Source organism: Lagopus leucura, unplaced genomic scaffold (genome assembly GCF_019238085.1).
Source record: "Lagopus leucura isolate 7727_CA_CO unplaced genomic scaffold, USGS_WTPT01 Super-Scaffold_73, whole genome shotgun sequence".
In the NCBI taxonomy this organism is placed as follows: domain Eukaryota; kingdom Metazoa; phylum Chordata; class Aves; order Galliformes; family Phasianidae; genus Lagopus; species Lagopus leucura.
The window spans coordinates 27,782,292-27,799,105 of NW_024962252.1; the positions used below are offsets into that span (position 1 = coordinate 27,782,292).

Consider the following 16,814-nt stretch of genomic DNA (forward strand, 5'->3'; position numbering starts at 1 on the left):
TCTGATTAATTGGGTCTGTTACAATCCCTGGTGCAGCTGCATCCCTCCTACCATGAGGCTTACGCACACAATGGCAACAACTGCAGAAGGGGAGAACTTCCATTGCTTAGGGCAGTACAGTGTAATACTACTTCCTCTACTAAAAGGATGCATTATATGTACAAAGGTAAATACAGAACAGTTGTCTTTTATGGGAACTACCCCACCCTAGTGTCTTAAATGCACTGTATGGGAAAAAGTAATTATGACAACCACTGCCTCCCTCAAACGGTTGTAGTGTATGTGCTCTTCTGGAGTACAGACACCTGAGACTATTAGCAGTGACTCACGGGAAAGTATTCTCTTGAAAAATAACCTTTATGAAGCCACATACAGCATACAGCCTCATTACATTCGAGTTACAGGTGTAATGCCAAGAAGCTTCATTCCGTTGGCTAGAACGGAGCGTGTGGCTTGAAAGAGACAGAGCCTTGCCTGCAAAACAAGAGCAAACAGTTAGCTTGTGTTTGCTGCAGAACAGGATACAGCAGGCAGCAGCAGCCTTTTAAAGGTAAGAGTGCACACCATCTGAGCACTAAGAACACCAGCACTGGCAGAATTCACACCAGCTGCTGATAGTGTCAAAGGGACACTTTCTGTCAGCAGTGTCCAGCCCAACCTAATCATGCCAGTTGTAAACAAGGACCACAACAAAAGAAACATAACCTCCTAATGGCAGAGACCACAGAACAACTAATGATTACTGTAAAGTGCAAAACTTTCATGCAACATGATAGCACAGGCTGTTACACACAGAGGACCCTGCTGCTATCGCTCCTCTTATTTCACATGGATTAGAGGCTGTCAGCTTGAGGCTGCTCTGAAAATATCATTGCCCTGTCAGTGTTTATTAGCTGTTCCATGACTGGATATTTGGGAAGGGCTTGCTCCAAAACTTTGCTAAAAAAAGAAGAAAAGCTCTCAAAAGGTAGCACACTAGGATATTGAGAAAGACTTCTCACAAGACAAGGATCTGAAGTGTTCCTTGCAGTTTGAACCATCTTAGTGTTCTACAAGAATGCACAGAACCATCTTCGAAGGCAGGAACACCTACAGCAACAAAGCTGAGCTATGGAGGGCTTCACGAAGCCCGCAGTAATGTTCTCCCCCCACCACACCTCTGCACTTGAATGTGACTTCCTACCGAAATCAGATAGGTAACAGCTTTTGAAATAGATAAAATAAGGCAGTGTAGTTACAGCATTCATGGAGTACTTAAGCAGTCAACACTGCCTGGGATGTTAGTAGAAAATAATTTGCATCGATTTGGAACTGTACATCAGGAGTTGTCAGCCTCGCTGCTTTGGCTAGAATGGCAATATAGACAACTTGGGATATGTAGGTGGCAAGAGGGAGGAGAAAAGTTGCATTAGCTCTTCATTCTCTTCCCACGGATGTACTAATGGAAACTGTCAGAAATTAACAAGTTAAATATTTAAACATTTACTTCAAAAGTTCAGAATGAAAAGCGATGAGAAGGAAGGGGAGTTGTTTTGGTTTGCAGCAGTGTTCTTTATGGACTGCTCTGTTTTGAAGCAGCCCTTTCTGCAAGGTACAGCCACAAACAGCAACTTCTGCCATCCCAGAGTGGTGTCACCCTGCAGGGCAGTCTGGAGGTACACGCTGTGCCAACTGGTTACACAGTAGAGCAAAGTCCTAGGGAATCATTTCTGGGCTGCCCTCCTGCTATGTGCCAACGCTGAGCCATACCTGGGCTAGTGCAGGTGTGCTGCCTTTCACAGGAAGAGTTTGATGTGCCACAGCTGCAAGATGGCTGAAATGGAAAGCAAGGTGAAAAGGAGGACATCTTTCTATAAGAGCAGTGCTGCAGGCTACAGAAAACAGCAGAACTAGGAAAGCCATAAGTGCAGTGTACTACAGCCTTCCTTCTGACAGCCTGTTTCAACCCTGCTGAGGGAGGCCATGGTTTTCTGGAGCCTGCATGTTGTCAGGGCACACCACATTGTCAGGGTACACCATAAACAACTCGGTGCCTGTAAAAATTTTGTTCCCCACCCCCAACAGAACATGTCTGGAAAGCCTTGTCACTGCTAAGGTACATAATTCACATTTCATAGAATTGTAGAATGGCTTGGGTTGGAAGGGACCTCAAAGATCTGGTTCCACCACTGGGCAAGGTTGCCATCCACTAGATCAGGCTGCCCAGGGCCCCATTCAAGCTGCTCGTGAACACCTCCAGGGACAGAGCATCCACAGCTTTTCTTGGCAGCTTGTGCCAACACCTCACCCATTGGAAAAGATCCCCCTAACATGTAATCTAAGTCTCCCCTCTTTTAGTTTAAAATAATTCCCCCTTGTCCTATCAATATCTATTCCTGTAAAAAGTAAGTGTCCCTCGTACTTACAAGTTTCCATTAAGTATTGGAAGACCACTATCAGGTCTCACCTGAACCTTCTCCTCTCCAGGCTGAACGAACCTGTATCAGTCTCAGCTTCTCTTCATAGAAGAGGTGCTTTGTGGCCCTCTCCAGTCCTGTTCCCTTTCTGAGCTAGGAGCCTCAGAATCACAGAATAGCCAAAGTTGGAAGGGACCCCAAGGATCATGAATCTCCAACCCCCTGCCATACGCAGGGCCACCAACCTCCACATTCAATACCAGACCAGGCTGCCCAGGGCCCCATCCAACCTGGCCTTGAACACCTCCAGGGATGGGGCATCCACAACCTCTCTGGGCAGCTGTGCCAGCATCTCACCATTCTCTCTGTAGAAAATTTCCCCCTGACATCCAAGACCTGGATGCAGATTCCAGATGGGACCCCACAAGGGCAGAACGTTCCACATCAGTACGTTTTTATTCTGTCCTTTCACCTAGCTGTTCTCTCTTGCCAATACAAATCTATTCTCTGAGACTCATTCGATTGCATGGTTAATTTACAGTATTGTATCTGAACAAGATATATCAAACATTTTACTAGTTTAACTTGAGCCATTCTGTAAAAGTTAAGACAGTAATTCCAAGCTTATTTAGATAGAAATATGTCTACCAAGTAAAAAACAACAACACAGAATGCAACACCAAATAGCCTTAAAATAGTTAGTATGTATGTCATACACTACCAAGCAGATTACAAGCGAGTAAAAACATTATGAATCTCTTTATACATTGTTTCTAACTTATGTAGGTCTCCCCCATGCACAGACTCTACAACTTTCTCCAGCAATTCTATGTTGGTGTTCTATGTCCTGTTCAGTCACATAGGCCCCCGTGGGGAACCCCCATGTAGTCTGCATCCCCAGTGTGACTTACAGCCATTACTTGTGCTTTGTCCAACTCAGTGCATCATCTGAGATCAGTGGTTTAAAGTTTTTTGGACAAATGTCTCATAGCTAAAGTTTTGAGATTTATGAGTATTACCAGCTCAAATCTCCTCTTAAGGATATAGTCAGTCTGGCATGATTTTGGTTCCTGGCACTAGGTTAGAGTCAAATGATTCTTTGTCCTTGGAAGCAGTTTTTCAAGAGACTCCTGATTCCTTTCTAGCTATCTCCACCCTTCATCTCCACTACTTGCGATGTAATTTGTTATCCTTCTCCATATCTTTTCAGCTCCAGAGAGACTGTCCCACAAATTTACATCTTTCCTCTATTTTTCTGTTCAACACAGTATGGATGTGAGAGCTGCAAGCCAGCTAGGGGAAGCAGGCACCCCTTATCCTTACTAAAGAAGGATGCTGGTATCAGCAATTGCCTTACCTAAGTGTGAGGAGGTAGCTGACTATGTGCTTGGGTTGCAGATCCTGAGAGGATCTGTATAGGACCTCATCATACCTGCAGAAAAAGAAAATAAGTGCTTGGCCTTAAAGTGGTAGGAAAGTTTACTGGGATATAAGGCTTATCAGACATGCTTAAATCAGAACAAACAGGAATAGTCCTCTGAAACAGGCATAAGCTACGTAATTAGCACACAATTGTTTATTTCTTCCTCAGTTACTTCTTGTTGGAGAGAGATTGCTTCTGCTCATCATGCAAACAAACACTGCAGATTGCAGAGCTCAGAAAGAAACGCTAGTAGCAAAGAGAACACAAAAGCTATATTTGCCCCTGGAACATTATGTCTGGTTTTACATTTCAACAGTAATTGCAAGTTCCTAGCAGCAAAAAACATGTATTAAATAACCAAGGCAGTCAAAATAGTCCCTTAGATGCTGCCTTTAATAAATGCAACTTAGAATTTTAAGTAGCTACAGGGAATTTCGTAGCATTAGAAAAGACAAAAACAAATTGGGTTTACATAATCCTGGAAGAAAATAAACTTATGTAAGACAGTATTCAACTGGAAAATAGAGGCAGACTGATACAGATCCACCATTTTATTTCAAGTCTACTTGTGTACATTCTCCTTCTCACAACCTGTATGAAGTTATCCACGCCTCTGAGGGTGAACAGATTTCAGAGCAGACAGCAGACTTCTTGATCTGTGCTTAGCTATCAAGCCCACCCCCCATCATGCCCATGCCACTTCCCTGAGATCTTCTTCCTTTAAGTTGAGGGGGAACTGCAGAGCAAGCTCTGATGAGGGCTGGTTGCTCATGTCAACAAGAGCACCATGTCAGCTGTTACACATGATGGACAGCCATGCATGAATCTGATAAAACCCAAAGAAATACCCATGAGTTTTCTGCAAAATACAATTGCAGTGGATAAGTAAGACACCACTGGTCTCACCTAGAGGCCTACTGTTGCAATCATGATTTCACAGAGAAGCCATTCCCCAAAACTGCACAATCATAAGGGAAAAGCAGCTGTGTGTGCTCAACAGACTGGAGACGAATCCAAAAGTTTATTTTAAAGGAAATGGTATTTAGAAAGAGATCTGGACAAACCTGAGAAGATGCTGAAGAAGAGAGATTGCATCTGGCTCTTGCAAGCATGCCACATTAACATCAGTTACTGGCTCATTCCCATGCATCCGTTCTAAACTAAAATACAAGAATCAAAACCAAATGTTAGATAAAAATTCCTTGTTAGCAAAAAGCAAACAAGAAAAACAGTAATTTATATTTGGGAGAAGAAAGGTAGGTATATTTTGCTCAAGCTGAATAAAACATTAAGAAAGCCTTGATAACTTCAAGATAAAAAAATAACGCAAAGTTTGTGCTAGATGTTCAGTATAAAACAGTTTAAAAAGGGATTAGAGACATAGATGGAGAGCGGGTTGAGGATCTGACGCTAAAACTACTAGGGAGGCAGTCACCACTTCTATTACAAGAATGGGTGATAAGGGAGTATAGGAGGAAGAGACTAGAGAAAGGAATTGGGCTCCCTAAATACCACTTCTGGCTACCATCGCCTCAGAAGGAATACCAGGTTGTATGGAACTTTGGTCTAATCCAGGCAGATATCTTACACGCTCTTATGAAGACATATCCATGTCTGCATTAAAAATACTCTCAAGGAATCCTGTAATTGATGGAAACGCTCAAACTGGACTCCTCTGAAATTCTTAAAAAGAAAATAATTAAAAACACGCTGGAGTTTGCTCTGAGTCAGGAAGGAGGGGGGCTACTTTTAAACTCAATTACCAACAATGGAAAATATACCAGAATGCAGAAGCACCAGCTGTAGTGGTGGACCCCAAATAGACTTAAGTTCTGTAACTACTTCACAAGTACAGGCAATTTGCACCAGTTCCCTTCATTCTCTCACCACCATTCTTCATCACTGAAACCAACTACAGAGACACTGTAGCTAGAACAGACAGTTTAGCTCAGCTCTGTAGAAATGAGATGGAAGTATAACTTTAACTGGCTTGCTCTTCTGGGAAAGCTTGGCTTGATGATTCCTATCTTTAACTCAAACTCTGCTGAAAGAGTGAAATTGTGCCCTATTTAAGGAAGGACTCAACACCATTATCTAATGCTACTATTAACAAAGTAGCGAGGTTAAAATTAGTGTCAGATTGTATTTCTGCACACAGGTTCCTCTTACCTGTGGAGTCTGGCATGGGTGTACTGCAAGAACACGCCTGTATCTCCACGACTTTGAAGAGCTCGATCCCAGCTGAACTGATAGTCAGATGAGAGGAGGCCTCGGAAGTCCTGGAGCAATAACTTAATGTCACCTAGATACAGCTCTCCATCACAATCTGTGATCTTGCACAGAAGATGCAAACATGTCTGGAAGTAGCTCAGACTCACCTGAATTATTAGTGCTGCAAGACCAACCTTCTCTGCTGTCTCCATAGGGTCTTCTACCTCTTTGGTTGCTGAAAAGGAACAGAGAAAAAGAAGATGTAAGTCCATAATAGTAAAAGAACTCCCTTGCTTGGGTTTGTGAACTAGCAAAATTGAAACTATCAGGATGTGTACAGCAAAAACGCCAAGACAGAAACCTTCCTTCAAATTAAGATCTGTTCCAGACATGCATTTTCCCCCCACTTCTCCTAATATGTTTAATACAGATTTTAAGGTCAGAAAGGTTCATTACACAAGCCTAGACTACACAGAATTCCTCTTTGGTAATTCAGACAGCCTCTAAGATCACAAAGAGAATGACAGAGGAGTTCAAGGTTTTGTTTAAAGACTCCAAGGGAAGCTTAAACAATCAAAGGAATTACTCTAATAGCTAACGGAGCACTCAGATGCACGGTTAGGGAGATTTGTGCCATTCACTAAACTAACTATACTCAGAGAAGCTGAGCTGAGTGCTCAGATTTCCCTTTTAAGCCACAGGATTGACCGCAGATGCAATCACAGAATCACTTAGATTAAGAGGGACCTCCTGAGACTGTCTAGTCCAACCTCCCTGCTCAAGCAGGGTCAGCTAGAGCAGACTGCACGGTTCAGTCTGTTTAAATGCTTCTTAACCCAAACATCTTCCACAAAGGCTTATTTACTTTTTGAGATGAGTAGAAAGAAGAATGCTGCTGATAATGGAAACTTAAATAGCAGAAGACCTATGTGCAGCTAATAGCAAAGAGAGTCTTCACAAAAGTACTTAACTAACCAGCTCTAATTCCATACAGGAATATTGTTTTTAAAGCTAGCATTGGCTGTTAAATGCCCAGCTCTCGCAATCTTTCAGTGACAGTCAGGCACCTTGGTACACAAACTAATTTGCAGTGCCTTCTAGCATGTATCCAGACACTTTTACAACACTGAAAACATTCCTAAGAGTCAGGGATTTATGATATCTAATTCAGCAAAGGAAAAGCAGGGCAGGAATTCGGATGTGAGGGAGAAGTAGGATTTAGGATCTAACAGATAAACTCTGGGAAATGCTACAGTGCCACCTGAACACACCACTGCCTTCAGCCACTCCTCTTACTGCTTGTGTAATGGAACAGGGGGCCTGGACCTCTGTCATTTCAGTTCAGTCCCACACAAAAATAAGCTGGCTTTACACTCAAAGATAATACTGACCTTTAAACTGAAGCTCTAAGTTCCATTGCTCTCCGCAGGAAAACTGCTTTAAACAATAGGACGGTGACTATCTATCATTCTGCCTGCCTCCCTTCTCCTTGTCTGCCTTTCAGGCAAAATTATCTGGATTACAAAAGCTGAAAAGGCAGAGCAAGGAAGATGCATGCTCAAGCTGATCGATTAAATTTAGCATGCAACTCCAGAAGGCACAAGAGGAGGGCGGCATTTCCCCAGGAACTGCTTGAATCGCTACTGTTTCAAAATGAAAGAGCTCTGGAGTCACAGCCAGCGAAGGAAAATGTCCCCTTCAGCAGACTGCTACAGACCAACGACCTCCTGGGGACTTTGGAAACAGAGACGAGGCCGGGAGGATAGCAAGCAGCAACTGTGGACAAGGTGGCATCAATTGTGCCTGAGGAGACTGTCAGAGCTACAAATCATTTGGGTCAAATCTATATTGTCCCCTGAACTCCAGTTCCAACTCCGCTATTGACTTATCTGTCCATCCAGAAAAAAAAACTACAACAGTTGTTCCCCAGTGGCAAGTATTTCTTTCTCAGTGCAAGAGTGTGAAGAAATAATTTCAACAAATGTTAAAATTCACAGATCTGTAATTGATGGAGACTCACAAAGTTGCAAATAATTATTTTAACACTGTTTGAATTACGGTAGGTAGGAAAAGCACAGAGATCAGAGCATATTACTAGGAATTTTTTCACACAGAGGGTGGTGATGCACTGGAACAAGTCACCCAAGGAGGTTGTGGATGCCCCATCCCTGTAGGAATTCAAGGCCAGGCTGGATGTGGCTCTGGGCAGCCTGGTCTGCTGGTTGGTGACCCTGCACATAGCAGGGGGGTTGAAACTCCATGATCACTGTGGTCCTTTTCAACCCAGGCCATTCTATGATTATTCTGATTCAGGGGAAAGTAAAAGACAGAAGAGACGACAGGTTTCAAATCAACACAGAGCATCAAAAGAAATGAATAGGACCTGAAGTAGCTAACTTTTTGCAGAAGCCATGTTTTCTAACATCCTCGATCGAACTTCATCTAAAACGTCTTCCAGGAAAACAACTTCTCCTTTCCGAGTCTTCATCCCTTGGACTAGCCCAAAGGACACGTGCTGGCACCTGTGTTGAAAAGCACCAGGACCTAAAATTACATTTTAATCAACAGATATGTTTGCTGTGTTTGTTTAGAGCTAGGGAAGCAGCAGTAACAGCTGAATAAATAGTGCTCCAGTGTGGGAAGCTTGGTGACATCATCACTAACTCTCCTTTTGGCAATGAAAACTCTGTATGCCTTATTTAATGAGAAACTATGAGGAGAACTGTGATAACCTGCTCGTTTGTGTGCTCCTGGGAACCTCTCTTGCTACTAGCTTTAGTACAGAGGGCTCAGTGCAATAAATTGAGGAGAGGCAGGATGTGGATAGATCACATTACTGTGGCAACACAAGTCTGTTAATAAGATTAGAAAGGGAGTCATCATAATTCTGGTGTGGTCACGTTAAACTAAAAGCATAATTAATCATTGCTAATAATAAAACATTCACTGCTTCTGCTCAAAATAATCCCAAGCATTACTCTGGATCCATATCCTGAGGTAATTTTAGTACAACTCTAAGGACTGTGAGAGAAGGCAGACTAATATTTCTGAAAGCTAAAATCCTATATTTAACTACAAAAGACATGCAGCCTGTCAGAGAGGAATATGATTTAGTCTGCAGATCCGTTATTGACCTTTGCTCAGATTGCTAACAAGGCTGGTAATGAAAATGAATAATGGTGGGGATATATTTCCCTGCAACAGATATTGCAAGCCTGAAGCATGATTCAGACGCCTCCTAAAATATCACAGTTCGAGAAACAATCATTTAATATGTGATCACACAACATCCCAGAAGCTGTGCCAGTGTCTCTGAATGACTGTTCCCCTTTCTCTCATTTTTATATCAAGAAAACCCACTCAGTGGCTGCCAAAGCTACTGCGTTTTCCATCCTAAATACCTGGTGATACATATACTCATTCTTCCACTCCCTCCCCCTTAGAAAAAAAAAAATACATAACTAAAATTCATGAATACATACCTTTCTACCCAGTCATAACCCATGAGCTTCAGTATTTGGAACAAGTGTTGAAAGTGACTACTTTGGTTTCTGTCTGTCTAAGGAATAGAATTGATGCACATTAGAAAACGCTTCAGGTGGGATAAGCTTTTAATGCAAACAAATAGCACCATAGATGCTGTGCCAGTAAGTCATGCAAGCAGTATTAAACCTGGGAAGACAGATTAGAAGTGAAAAATGTAACAGCTAAAATATATGACAACAAGATCTTGCATTGTTACAAAAAAAAAAATTAAATAAATAAATAAAAGAGAATTAAAAAATAAAAGATTATTCTTATGTCATTATGTCATGGAAAACCATGAACTGAAATGAAACCTCGATGTTCCTTGGTTTCACATTAGCTGCCCATCAGGCAAAATGCCTTCAGAATGCAGCTGAGAGCCTGGCTGCTCTTGAGATGTTCCCATGTTTTACATCACCAAACTTTGAGGCTCCTTTGGCTAAGAAAGAGAACACTTCTTTGATTCTGTCAGTGATACAGCCAACATGATAGCATGTGTGTCAATGCTACACCTAGGTAGACTAACATGGCTCCTTGTGAAAGCCAAAAGCTTTCTACTGCTCCCAGAGCACCTCCTGGAGCTTTACAACATAAGTTGGGTATATATTTAAGAAATAAATAAAAAAGCATAAATTGTTCTATTTTCAATGTTAATGGTGCATCTGTGCTCTCTTCCAGTTCCTCTCTCCTATGACTCAAGGGGATTATATTTCACATACAGAAGGGTTTTCATCTCCTGATTTGAGTGCAACATTCAGCTGAAATCACCACTTCTTAGCAAGTGTCATGCTTTTTAGAATGTTTTGGACATTATGTTCATATCACCGCGTTTATATGAACTAAGTAGGATTCTTTCAACATAAATCAGCAAATGCACTGATTTACAGCATTAAAACTTAAAAACAAGCTGATCTTAGGGAAATAAAAACTCAGTTACTAGGATTGAGCGATGAGGAACCAGGAAGTTTTAAGACTGCTGTTTCCATACATGTTAATCTAATGGAGCGTGCACATTAGCTCACTCCATTAGCTTAACATTCAGCCCACATCCTGATTTGTGCAAGATACCCACTAATTTTCTTCTTTCACTAAGTTCCTTCTCCCTTGGCACCTACGCTACTGAGTACATATAGAGATAATTACCTGCCACATGAACTAGCTGGGAGCTTCCCTAACTCCTAATGCACTGCACTTTCATGGCCATGCTGCTCTCTGACGTCAGCGATCTAGAATGTACTGGCCAGATACAAGCAGTAAACCTACCACCACCTCCAATAAACCAACCAACCAACATAAAATAGACAACTAGGATCATATGTTCTATCATCACACGTTGGAATCTCAATTCAGTAGAAACTTCCTGAAGGCTGAAAATAAAAGGAGGAATGCAACTCACCTGAAAGTTGCACTACCTGGGTATTTAATGTTGTGCTTACTGATCTCTCCTTTGGATCGTGGTATCTGTGTTGGACTGGCTTTTGAAAAAGCTGTGCCATAGAAGATACACAGGCACTACTATGTGCCAGAAACCTGCAGATTCTTTCCACAGGTCATTAATTGACTTCAAATAACAGAGCATGATTTTCAGAAAAGCATCGTGTGCTACATCCTTAGTGGTTCTAAAGCAGAAAAAGCTTCACATAATTGAGAAGAAAATCCTGCTATTCATTAACCGGTACAGCCGGAATTGTTAAAAAGCAAAACAATCAAGTGCAGAAATATAAAACCAATCTCCATGCACAACTGCATGGTCCAGGCTGATTAAATAGTACTTCATGAGAAATTTCTAACATAAAAAAAAATGAAGGCACTGGTCAAAGCTATAAAAATTTATATCACAGATAATATATGAGGACTTGGAGTAAATCTAGATTTCAGAACACTCATTTATAATATTACCATCCCTTATAACACTAACAGCTTTAAAAATATTAATTACAACATTTATATAGAAAATTCAATGTCAACTGAGGAAAAATTTGCTTTAAAACAGATTGCAATTAATTTTTCAAACAGAGAACAGCCCCAGAACTGATTTTTCAGCCATTCTGTGGGTTGTGAACTGAAACAGAACCAAGAACTACTGCCACACTGCAGCACAGCCTCTGGGCACTGAAGCCTGCTTCTGTCACTGCCAAAAACACTCAGTGCCAGTCGGATCTGGGAGCAAGAGGCCCCACATTGCTGGAGTCAGGCTCAAAGTATTCACTGAATCTAGAATTACTTACCACATAAATCATAGTATCCCAGTTATACTTATTCATTCGATCTATGGCAGCAGCGAGGTCTCTGAAAGAGAGAGTGAGAAACTATTGGGAATTCCACTAGAATTAAACACCTCTCATTTTTTGCCATTTAAGAAAATTATCTACTCTTGTCAAGGTGAGGAGGAATGCCATATCAGAGCGTGTGCATACCTTACACAAAATAGAGGTGCTTCAAATTATCTTTTAAACCACTAGCTAAGAAAATCACAGAGAAGACAGTTTTATGGGCAGAATAAAACTGGTTTCTGCCTACAGGAAAATCAGTCTGCTAGGAGACACGAAAGGAACAACCCTATTCTGGAAAAGTAAGCCAGTGCTCAGTGTTAGGTCCCAGGTTCTAATGCTGAGAGGACATGAGAGGACATGTGGAAGACAGGAAGAATAGCATCTTGTACTTACACAAGATTTATGAGATGTTCAGGGGAGGAATCAAAGGCAGAAAAAGAGGGAAAAAGATGACAGAAGAGGCAGGTTGCTCATAAACACTGCTGGCCAGTAGACCACACCCTGTACCTACTTGGTACTGTCTGTCCCCTTCTCATGAAACTCAATTTCTAACTTACCTGGGAGAGGGGGCTCTCTCTCCTGTGTGTATGTACGTGTTCGGAAGCCTAAGTGTCAGTCACTGAATCTGACTGAATGACTTCAGGTCATTCTGGTCACTATGATGCCAGCAGCTGAAGAGACTGGAGTAAATGCCTGTATGTCCACATGTGATTGATAATGAATATCAAGTTGAATTACTCATCATGTAGGTGAAGTGCTCTTGGAGTCAGGTATGTGCACGTCTCCAAAAGTGAGGCACCCAAAGAGTTAACTGCCTATAGGTATTGGGAGTTATCAAGTCTTGCATATCAAAATATCCACAAGGAATTTGGAGAAAGAAGGGAGAAAAACAGTGATGAAACTGATGGTATAGTGCTGGTGGCTCACTGAGTAAATGAACCACCACTGAACCATTTTCTTCTATATCACACTGTAAGTAAACAGAAAAGGTTTTTCTAAAACCTTCATTATTTGCCAACTGTTTTATTAGATGAGGAGTTCTCAGCTTTGTTTTTGAAGTTAGCAGCTGGAGAAAGTGCTCCTGCTTAGGGAAGGAGGAGATTTATTAATAGGAGATTTATTTCCTTCCTTGTTAAGGGAAGAAAAAGTATTTAAAACCAGTTGTTTTTCCCAAGCCATTTTCACAGAATGACAGAATTGTAGGGGTTGGAAGGGACCTCCAGAGATCATTGAGTCCAACCCCCCTGCAGGTTCCCTAGAGCAGGTCACACAGGTAGGCATCCAGGCAGGTCTTGAACATCTCCAGAGAAGGAGACTCCACCACCTCCCTGGGCAGCCTGTTCCAGTGCTCTGTCACCTCACTGTAAAGAAGTTCTTGCGCATGTTTGTGCGGAACTTCCTATGCTGCAGTTTCCGGCCGTTTCCCCTTGTCCTGTCTCCACTCACCACTGAAAAGAGTCCGGCCTCGCCATTCTGCCCCCCACACCTTAGATATTTATAGACCTGGATCAGGTCCCCTCTCAGTCTCCTTTTCTCGAGGCTGAACAGACCCAGTTCACTCAGCCTTTCTTCATAGGAGAGATGGTCCAGGCCCCTCACCATCTTTGTGGCCCTCTGCTGGGCCACATCATAGTTATATTCATCCCATCATAGTTGTATTGCTAATTCCAGTTACAATTACCCATCAGTCAAAGTGTTCCACCCCAGAAATAAAAAGCTGCAAAATCTGCACCATCAGTTACAAATGTATATATACAAAGTCTTGCTGGCCAAACAATCCTTATAAACACAAACAGATAACTTGCCTTGTTATATAAAGAGATGTCCCATCACTACGACTGACTGTGGAAAGTGATGAGAGGTCTTTCTTTTCTGAAAGATCCACAACTCCGGTTCCTTTTCTGCAATTTGAGAGAGAAGACTGAAGAACTGCAATCCCAGTTCAAAATACAAGTAACCTCGGGTAAGACAGAGAGAGGCCTCTTGTCACAGGACCCATTACTTGAATGATTGCTTCCTTGAAGTCTTATCAACAACCATTCCTCTAAGTTTGTTGTTACTACTGCTGAAGTAAAAAAAAAAAAACAACACCTTGCCATATTCTGGTGCATTCTGTGAATATAATTTCCCTCCCATTTCAGCCAGGCAGTGCATTAAGGCAAGGATATTACCTGACTCTGCACATTAATTGGCACACGTGGTTACCAAACTAATCAACAGCCTAAAAGCCCATTAAGAGCTGACCACTGTCATTGCACCTAGTTTGTTATGGCCAGCCTTCTGAGTCACGAGAAAAGGCAAACAATTTTTGCAACGATTGCGTAAATTCTGTTGTTTTCTACTAGAATAGCTACTGGAAACACGTAAAGAAACAATTTTCTTCAGGTTATATACACATGGCAGTCATGTCATGTGAAATATAACTGAAATATTAAAAAAAAAAAAAAGCACATCAATAGGCTGAATAACCAGGTCATACGTTGTTTTCTGAAGGAGCCCTTTATCTTCCAACATCTTCAGAACTTCACGGGATTTCTCTTGATAAAATGATTCTCCAGAATACTCATCAAAGTGCACTCCTAGACGCTGAAGGGTTCCAAGAAGATGAAAGAAGAGAAACGCAGTTAGACTGAGATAATTTCTTCCAATTAAGTCCAATGATAGGTCTGTGCCACAGGTCAGATAGAGAACTAAGACGGATTTTATTATAAAAAAAAAAAAGTCACATCAGTGTTAAAAGATGCTTAGATTTTGATGTGATTTCTGCATTAGAATTAATCTCTTGGAGCTAAATACAAATTTGGATATAATGTTCACGAGATGTTAGGAGTAAACTGGCAAGAGTGATGGGCACGGAAATTCCGAGGTATGCCATTATTTACTATGCTGGAGGTGAAACCAGTGGACTGAAAAGAAGTTACCAGGCCTTGATACCAACCCTGTTTTAGAAGGACACTAAAGGAAGGAAAAGAAAGCAGAAGCTGCTCATAGACTTTGCTACACACACAGAAATCATATTTACTAGAAAGGCTCAAAGTACACCTGGTAAAGATTAGCTGACTAGGTGCCAAAATGGAGCATAAAGTATTAGTATAATAGAAAAGGTTGGGGACAACAAAAGCTGACCGCTCACTTCTAGGTACTTAACTGTTTAAAAAGGGATGGTGAGCGTGAGACCTGTCATCAGCAGTGCATGACAATACCATCTTGATGAAGTGGCACACACAGCTCAATACTCCACCTATCCTAACAGGTCAGGTTTCCACTAGAATTATCAACACTGTGCCTCCCTTAGGAGGTGTTAATTTAGAATATTTGGCATGAATCTAGTAGCTAGTTTTCAGATAGATAGTTCGTTCTGGGCCAAGATTATACACCATTAATATCAGTGACAGGAGATGTACTTCCACTCTTGTTTCACAAATTTATAGTAGTGATTTCGTGGTCAATAGCACAAACTTCTCCCATCAAACAGTGGACAACTGGTTCCATTCTTGAGGTTACAGTACATAACAGATGGCTGTATGCTAGATGAGCTCTACATGCAGGTAACTTACGTGCTGATTACTATTGTAATCTCTGCTGCTTTAGTTTATTTCAGTCAATGTAACCTCTGTCATACACAACTCTGCATGCATTACAATATCAGATCAGAAAAGTGAGAACAGTATTATCACCCATTAAATTTATAACATGGGAGCTTAAATTGAGTAGGTTGTTGCTGACAACAAACAAAACAAACCTGAGCAGTATTTAGTTAACACTGATTTGCATTGTTGCTCAGCACCATTATCTCAAATTTAAGGCTTCTAAAAAGGGAGAATTATATGGCCAATCAAAAGGCCAATTATATGGACTCCATTAAATGAAATCTGTATCAGCTACCAGCAACTAAAGTGACATTCTACATGGATGTTAAATCAACTACTGTGCTTTTCCAAACAGAAGAGAGCATAACCTGGCACATTTAGAAACATCTTCCCCACAACACTACAGAAAGACAATGAATTCACAACATTATAGCAGCCTCCTTTCTCAAGTCGCAATCTCTTGGATGAAAAGGTGCTGTGTACACTGACAAATAGATGGATGAACAGATGGAAGGAGGCCATTTTACCAACAACACAGAAAAAGCATGGATTGTTTGTACCTTATAAATTCGGGTGTATTCTTTAATACTGAAGTCTCTAAATTCTTTCCAAAGTGACAATGCCTGCTCATCATGTTCCTCCAGCTTTCTAAAGAAATCCTTGGCCAGCTTTTTTGTGTTTTCATCTGCTGCTGCTTTGTTAATCTGCACATACACCTAAAATAAAATGGCACGAAAACATTGAATTATAATCCTCTCCTCAAATAAAAATAATCAAAGTCCTACAAGAATAATACAGAATAGATTTAAAGGTGACATTTTTAATCTTAAACATTTTAAAGCTGCATTAAAGAAACAGATTTCCTATTTAAAGCACGAATGAGTAGTCTAAACTTCAGCAGGAAAGGGTGCAGCTTATCTTGAAATAAGACCAATCTCATAATTTTCTCTACTGCTGTTGCTACCATCGTCTTCCTAACCTTGAAAGAAGTGCAATGGTGAAATACAGAAGAAATCATTTGCATGAAAGGGAAACCATCACAGACTTTTAAATCTGAGACTCTTGTTCAGAGAAGCACAAAGTTGATACTTCAAACAACTGCACTGCCTAAAAATGAGATAGCAGTCAAAACAGCATCCTAGATGGATTTTGTACACCCAGTGTTGTACAAAAGCAAAGAAAAAAACCCCAAACCCCACAACAAAAACAAACTAACCAAACAAAAAACCACAAAAACTAAAACCAAACCAGTAAACAAAAGATCTCCCAAAACAAATAAAACCCAGTTGTGATCCAAACCTCACATACTTAGAATCCGTAGAATGGCTTACGTTGGAGGGACCTCAGAGATCATCTAGTTCCAATCCCCCCGCTATGGGCTGGGCTACCAACCCAC

The 16,814-nt window shown here is 41.2% G+C and overlaps 1 protein-coding gene across 3 annotated transcripts in view; it reads right to left on the reverse strand.

Annotated features, from left to right (window-relative positions):
* Positions 1-341: 341 nt before the first annotated feature.
* RARS2 (arginyl-tRNA synthetase 2, mitochondrial) overlaps positions 342-16,814 on the reverse strand; it is a 34,641-nt gene continuing 18,168 nt past the window's right edge. For 2 of the 3 annotated variants that reach the window (XM_042877516.1, XM_042877507.1), the window contains 12 exons: positions 15,979-16,134; positions 14,308-14,414; positions 13,634-13,729; positions 11,784-11,844; positions 9,513-9,589; positions 8,428-8,552; positions 6,198-6,265; positions 5,989-6,098; positions 4,884-4,979; positions 3,754-3,828; positions 1,750-1,813; positions 342-474 (listed from right to left, as the gene is read on the reverse strand). In XM_042877516.1, the coding sequence (XP_042733450.1) occupies positions 388-474; positions 1,750-1,813; positions 3,754-3,828; positions 4,884-4,979; positions 5,989-6,098; positions 6,198-6,265; positions 8,428-8,552; positions 9,513-9,589; positions 11,784-11,844; positions 13,634-13,729; positions 14,308-14,414; positions 15,979-16,134 (1,122 nt within the window). In that variant the 3' untranslated portion in view covers positions 342-387. Of the gene's footprint in view, positions 475-1,749; positions 1,814-3,753; positions 3,829-4,883; positions 4,980-5,988; positions 6,122-6,197; positions 6,266-8,427; positions 8,553-9,512; positions 9,590-11,783; positions 11,845-13,633; positions 13,730-14,307; positions 14,415-15,978; positions 16,135-16,814 lie in introns of those variants that run through there. The other variant, XM_042877526.1, reaches the window with a different exon arrangement.